At 40.6% G+C, this 7,407-nt stretch overlaps 1 protein-coding gene across 2 annotated transcripts in view; it reads right to left on the bottom strand.

Moving 5' to 3' along the window:
* Window positions 1-4,717: 4,717 nt before the first annotated feature.
* setd2 (SET domain containing 2, histone lysine methyltransferase) overlaps window positions 4,718-7,407 on the bottom strand; it is a 70,277-nt gene continuing 67,587 nt past the window's right edge. For both annotated transcript variants that reach the window (XM_060921744.1, XM_060921745.1), the window contains exon 22: window positions 4,718-6,382. In XM_060921744.1, coding sequence (XP_060777727.1) covers window positions 6,221-6,382 — 162 coding nt within the window. In that variant the 3' untranslated portion in view covers window positions 4,718-6,220. The remainder of the gene's footprint in view (window positions 6,383-7,407) is intronic.

Below are 7,407 nucleotides of genomic sequence, written 5' to 3'. Positions count from 1 at the left end.
AAAGATGAAATAGTAAATATAAATAAGTATAAATATAAGTAACAGTGAGCACAGAATGACAGTATGAGTGTGCAGATATTTTGCAAGTGATATTACTGATATATGAATCTGGATTTTAGCTGTTCATCACAGAGACAGCCTGAGGGAAGAAACTGTTCTTGTGTCTGGTTGTTTTTGCACACAGTGATCTATATCGCCTCCCTGAGGGGAGAAGTTTAAACAGTTTGTGACCAGGGTGTGATGGGTCCGCAGAGATGTTACCTGCCCGTTTCCTGACTATGGACAAGTATAAGTCTTGGATGGAGGGCAGGTTGACACCAGTAATTTTCTCTGCAGACCTTATTGTCCATTGCAGTCTGTTCTCCTGTTTGGTGACCGATCCAAACCAAACAGTGATGGAAGAGTAAAGAACAGACTGAATGATGGCAGAGTACAACCCCGATTCCAAAAAAGTTGGGACAAAGTACAAATTGTAAATAAAAACTGAATGCAATGATGTGGAAGTTTCAAAATTCGAACATAGATGACATATCAAATGTTTAAACTGAGAAAATGTATCATTTAAAGAGAAAAATTAGGTGATTTTAAATTTCATGACAACACCACATCTCAAAAAAGTTGGGACAAGGCCATGTTTACCACTGTGAGACATCCCCTTTTCTCTTTACAACAGTCTGTAAACGTCTGGGGACTGAGAAGACAAGTTGTTCAAGTTTAGGGATAGGAATGTTAACCCATTCTTGTCTAATGTAGGATTCTAGTTGCTCAACTGTCTTAGGTCTTTTTTGTCGTATCTTCCATTTTATGATGCACCAAATGTTTCCGATGGGTGAAAGATCTGGACTGCAGGCTGGCCAGTTCAGTACCCGGACCCTTCTTCTACACAGCCATGATGCTGTAATTGATGCAGTATGTGGTTTGGCATTGTCATGTTGGAAAATGCAAGGTCTTCCCTGAAAGAGACGTCGTCTGGATGGGAGCATATGTTGCTCTAGAACCTGGATATACCTTTCAGCATTGATGGTGTCTTTCCAGATGTGTAAGCTGCTCATGCCACACGCACTAATGCAACCCCATACCATCAGAGATGCAGGCTTCTGAACTGAGTGCTGATAACAACTTGGGTCGTCCTTCTCCTCTTTAGTCCGAATGACACGGCGTCCCTGATTTCCATAAAGAACTTCAAATTTTGATTCGTCTGACCACAGAACAGTTTTCCACTTTGCCACAGTCCATTTTAAATGAGCCTTGGCCCAGAGAAGACGTCTGCGCTTCTGGATCATGTTTAGATACGGCTTCTTCTTTGAACTATAGAGTTTTAGCTGGCAACGGCGGATGGCACGGTGAATTGTGTTCACAGATAATGTTCTCTGGAAATATTCCTGAGCCCATTTTGTGATTTCCAATACAGAAGCATGCCTGTATGTGATGCAGTGCCGTCTAAGGGCCCGAAGATCACGGGCACCCAGTATGGTTTTCCGGCCTTGACCCTTACGCACAGAGATTCTTCCAGATTCTCTGAATCTTTTGATGATATTATGCACTGTAGATGATATCTTCAAACTCTTTGCAATTTTACACTGTCAAACTCCTTTCTGATATTGCTCCACTATTTGTCGGTGCAGAATTAGGGGATTGGTGATCCTCTTCCCATCTTTACTTCTGAGAGCCACTGCCACTCCAAGATGCTCTTTTTATACCCAGTCATGTTAATGACCTATTGCCAATTGACCTAATGAGTTGCAATTTGGTCCTCCAGCTGTTCCTTTTTTGTACCTTTAACTTTTCCAGCCTCTTATTGCCCCTGTCCCAACTTTTTTGAGATGTGTTGCTGTCATGAAATTTCAAATGAGCCAATATTTGGCATGAAATTTCAAAATGTCTCACTTTCAACATTTGATATGTTGTCTATGTTCTATTGTGAATACAATATCAGTTTTTTGAGATTTGTAAATTATTGCATTCCGTTTTTATTTATAATTTGTACTTTGTCCCAACTTTTTTGGAATCAGGGTTGTAGAATTGTGTCAGCAGCGCCTTAGGCAGGTTGAGCTTCCTGAGCTGGCGCAGATAGTACAACCTCTGCTGAGCCTTTTTGATGATAGTGACCGTGTTTGTCTCCCACTTCAAGTTCTGAGAGATTGTGGAACCCAGAAACCTGAAGCTTTCAACGGCAGTCACAGTGTTGTTGGTGATGGGCAGCAGAGTGGGGGGGGTCCTCCTAAAGTCCACTGTCATCTCCACAGTTTTGAGCGTGTTCAGCTCCAGATTGTTCTGACCGCACCACCAGACAAGCCGTTCAACCTCCCGTCTGTATGCAGACTCGTCACCGTCCCGGATTAGGCCGATGATTTCTGCTTTGAGGTCCACCTATTCATACTTGTAACAAGTCGGGGCCCATTAAAAAAGATCCTCAATTATTTTGGCTCATCTATTCTATTAGAATCTAATAATCTATTGTAAACATGTATTAATGGAACGCAACATCACTCTCTGTTACAGATGGGAGCCCAGGAATTAAATAAATACAATAAAAACAAACTGTTTTTAATTGTAGGTATTGTATTTAAAACTGTATGGATGTGCCAGAAGCCAAACCATGCATACAGGTCATTCTCAGTCAGAAGGGATTAATGATCCAAAAGTGGAGTCTGGTCCATTAACACAAGAACTTATTGCCATGTTTGTGTACAGCAAACAAACAAGTTATTAAAACCAAGTAGTACACTCAAAAGAAGTGGATATAGAAACTACTCAGTGGGATTAGATCCTTCCATGCTAACAAAGAAAGATTTTTCCTATGAAAGAAAAATTTACTAGCTAAATTTGACATTCGTAGAATAAATTTTGATCCTATTGTAGCCGTAACTAAATACAAAGATTATAGTTATGCATACTATTAATTACCTTAATGTGAAGATAATTAACAGATAATCAACAGATTTAAGTTATCAAAAGAGCTTCAGGAATATCTGGCAAGTATTTGCACACTGCATGTGACAGTCTCATACTGTTCATGTCTGGGCTATGGGATAGGGTGGCAAGATGGACGCTCTTTCTGACGAAAATAAAAAATAACATTTCAAACCCACCTGAGTCACCCCAAACTATGTGGCAAAATGTTATAGTTTAATGAAACCCAGGTAGAAGTTTTTGGGCATAATTCTAGTCTAAATTATAATCACCCAAAGAACACCAAACTTATGGTGAAGCATGGTGGTGGCAGTATCGTGCTATGAGGTTGCTTCTCTTCAGCTGGAACTGGGGCTCTAGTGAAGATCGAGGGACTCAAGGACAGCTCCAAATATCTGTATTTTGGAACAAAACTAAAATAGTTTAAAAAATAAATAAAATTTTTAAAAAAGGGCATGATATCAGCCCCAAACTACAAAACTCAAGGTCAACAAACAAATAGCATCAGAAGATGCTTTTTTTTTGTCACGGCCCAGTCAGAACCCAGATCTAAATCCTATCAAAAGCCTGCGAAGGACTTGAAGAGGGCTGTGTACAGGATATCCCATCATAATTTGATAGACCTGAGTCATTTTTGCAAGGAAGAGTGGAATAAGAGCTCTATCAAAATGTGCAAAGTTGGCACTCTTTTCCAAAAAGATTGATTTGATTGCAGTATTACAAGCAAAAGATGCTTTATTGTAAGTTTTTACTTGTTTTTTTTTTTAACTAAAAGTTTTTTTTCTGTTGAATTTTGTTGGTTGGTAGATCACATTTAAGGTAGAGAAAGATCTGACATGATTCACCTTGATTTCAATTTTTACATTACAAAAACCTGCAATTTTATAGTAGTTTTTAGATCCTTGCATGGCATTTCTTTTGAGTTGTGTGAAATCAGCGATAAGACAAAAATTAATGGCACGCAAATCCATCACCTATGCAATATAACGAGCCCTAAATAATTACAACAGCAACCATGCCTCATGTTCTCTCGCCGACGTCAGAAGTTAGCTCTTTTGAAGCTACACTCCTTTCTCCACCTTGTTTTAGCAAAGCAGTTACTCTCTAGTCCAAAATGCCTTATGGGATTTCAGTTATTATTCTTGTATCAATACACTACATCATTGTTGACCAGGTTGTGTACACACAACCTGGTGCATGCAGGAAATTAAAACCCGCTATCCAAAGGTGGAGCATGAGTGCTGTAGGCCCAGCTGGTGCTTAGGAGCTGGTACTTTCATGCAACACTGTAGCTCCTAGCACCTTTTCTCCCTCTCGAATCTGTTAATGATTTCTTAGGCTGCTCTGTTAAGCAGGATGTGAGAAGCGCCTCAGCTCTGGGCGCCTTTGCATGCCTCCACATTCTCCAGATGGAGCTGCTTAACTGTGGTCTGGAGCAGCACTGCTGGAATGCCCGGCACTGGAGAAGGAGGAATGGGAGGGGGGCTCACTGCTAAGAAGGCACAGAAGTAAAGGCTGAGCTATATTCATCCCAGTCTCAGAGTCTCTAATGAAAACAGTGAATCACTTTGATTCTGCCGTTACTGGAGCCAGACATCTGCTGTGTTCCTGCATGCTAATGTCGCTCACACCATAGCGGTGCTTTAGGAAGCGAGCAACAGCACAGGCTTCAAAGTGCTCTGATGTTTAGGGCATTATGGTACTGCTCTAAAATGTTCATATTAAACACAACAGGCAGCTATGGCATGACACATGAAGCATGTTCAAAGCAACTGCGAAACGGGAAACCACAAGTACGCGTGACTTATTTTTACAAAACAGTTTATTTTAAAATGTTCTTTACACTCAGTATGACAATGTGCTTGCACAGTACTTACAGTGGAGTGGGACTCCATTTTATACATAAAAAAAATGTCTTAATAGATAAAGAAATAAGAAGGGAGAGAGGAATAAATGACACACCCAAAAAAAATAAAAAATACACCACCCACACACCCCTTTAAACCCAACACAGAGATGTGGGAAAAGATCCTGGTTGCTATGGGAGAACTAGAGCTGCTGGCTGGACTGAAGACTGACTTTATTTGTTAGTTTGGTATTCACATATTTACACAATAAACCACGATCTCCACAGTCCGTTTACAACATCTCTGCTTATTTAAAGGATTTCAAAAAACTATTTCTCAATATATTCACATATAAAGCAATATAATACATGTTGTTGGAGGGGTGGGGGGATTAATGCAACTTAAAAGAAGTGGGAGGAGTTAATGTCATTATTGTACAAGAACCCTGATGATATTGAACATGAGAGAAAAAAAGTGAGAACACGATTGGAGGGCTTCACATTTACCTGTCTGAACCTTAATAAAAGAGCAACAGTTAATGAGAGTTAATGTAAAACAGCGAGAAACAAGTTGATAAAACAACAAATGCTACATGCCTCTGCTGTGAGGAGAATAAAAGTGGCCAAGGGTGCCTTAGAGTGAATGGGTACATTAACAAACGTCCTTCACACTTCATTTCACTAAAAAGTTATTAAAAATGCAGCTAAACGGAATGTCCCAAGATCCTCAGCTGTGCTGCACGAACCGGGCAGTAAAGCCACACTTGACGCTCTGAGTAAAGATGGGCACAAACTTCTGATAGCCTGAGACCGCCCTTGATCTGGAGAAAAAACAACCAAAAAACAAAGAAAAAAAAAACAGAAAAGAAAAATCACAAACTTCAGCAGTCCCACCTCAACCCGACAGGCTCGGCTTCCCCTTCGTCTGGTCGTTCTGTTCTGATTAACAGCTGGTAAGGAAACGCCTGTCTCCTTCGATAAAGACTGGTAAAAGAAGCCACCACTGACAGAGACCATTCAAACATGAACTGGGGCACCTGGCAACACATGAAAGCAGATAACGAAGGAAATGGAATGAACTCCCAGTTTCTATGTTCTCACCAGCCGTCTAATGAAAGAGCTGTTGCGGGTCCTGTGAGCGAACATGAAGTTGAAACCGTAGTGCAGAGAGGTCGTGGGAAAAGGCTAAAAGCATTCATGTTATCTCAGGGAAAGTCTGTGTAGCACCCTATTTTTGTGCGTTTTCAGCACGGTTCTCTGCTTGCTGACTGCAAGATTTTTCGAATGATTATCTTGTCCCAGTGCAGGAGCAGGACTTTCAGAGCAGCAGTAAGGACACGGTCAGAGAGTCACTATAAAAACAGATGGACTAAGAGTCCCCAGAGTCTCTAACGCCATTACTCGACACGAGAGTCCCCAGAGAGTCGCTGCTCGATACCTGCGGCACTGAGAGGAAGGAGGCTACTCCACATCGGCGTCCTCCTTGGGCCGGTAAACAGCTCCAAACTTCTGCATGTATTTCTTAATGTATTCCTTGGTCTTGTGTTTTACGTTCTCGTTGCACTCCAGGTCCTCGGGGTTTTTGCAGGATTTGAGCTCCTTGTTCATCACTCCATGAGTCAACTGTAAACATACACATGCAAAAGTTCTGCTGATGAAAATAAGTCCTCAAACGTCATCAAAAATGCAGAATGTTTAGGGACAGTTTCAGAATGATGACAGTAGATGATCATAATCTAATGTTAAACAGCTACCAATAGACAATAGTCCTATTCGCACGGGATAAGTATTACCTGTGGACCTCTGGTAATTCGGAATAATCGCAGAAAATGTCTGAGTTCTTAGTCCCGTGCGAATGCGCCATGTCCGTAATTTGCCAAGTAATAATTCCGCCGCGAATTACCTACTGTGTTTCGGCAAAACACAGACGTCCAGTGGTAATACAAGTCCCGTGTGAATGCGCATGTCTGTGTTTGTAATTATTAAACGCGCGTCTCTTGTACTTTTCTGGAGTGAATAATGGAGGATACGGGCGAAATTTTGATAAACAGCATTTCAGGGGCAAGTGGTAGTAGGCCTATCCCGTATTTGAACCAGATAAGCATTTTGAACTCCTGTCTACTAGTGTTGTGACGTTCGTGAACGAACCGATTCTTTTGAACGGCTCCTAGGCATGAACGATGAGAACCGAGTCTCGAGCTGGGGGAGCCGTTCTTTCTGTCGTTCTTTTTCTGTACTGTGTTTCAGATGAAAAAGCTTTTGCCCAAGGACAAGAAGTAGGCTAAACAGCATTTGCCTTTTATTTATTCAAGTTTTATCTGTTTGCCTAATAGTTCAAATTGTTTTGTATATAGTTTAAAATGTTGTTGTGTGATATTAATGATAATATTGTGGGAAAACTACTTTGCACGGACGTTCATTTAATTTATTCTATCGTCATTTTGTTTGTTCTATTTTTGTGTATTTTATTTATTTATCTGTTTGTCTAGTTGTATCTATTTTTTCTAATAATAATATATTTTTTGCATTAATAGTTTGTTTTTTCCTATTAAAATAATCTTGTGTTCTTGCCAGTCTTTTGAACGGCTCTTTTCAAAGAACGGATCACAAAGATGCGGATCCCATCAAAGAGCCATAAATCCCATCTC

This window comes from Neoarius graeffei, chromosome 5 (assembly GCF_027579695.1).
Source record: "Neoarius graeffei isolate fNeoGra1 chromosome 5, fNeoGra1.pri, whole genome shotgun sequence".
Classification (NCBI taxonomy): domain Eukaryota; kingdom Metazoa; phylum Chordata; class Actinopteri; order Siluriformes; family Ariidae; genus Neoarius; species Neoarius graeffei.
Note: the sequence above shows the minus strand (reverse complement) of the source record. Positions and strands in the feature narration are given on the sequence as shown.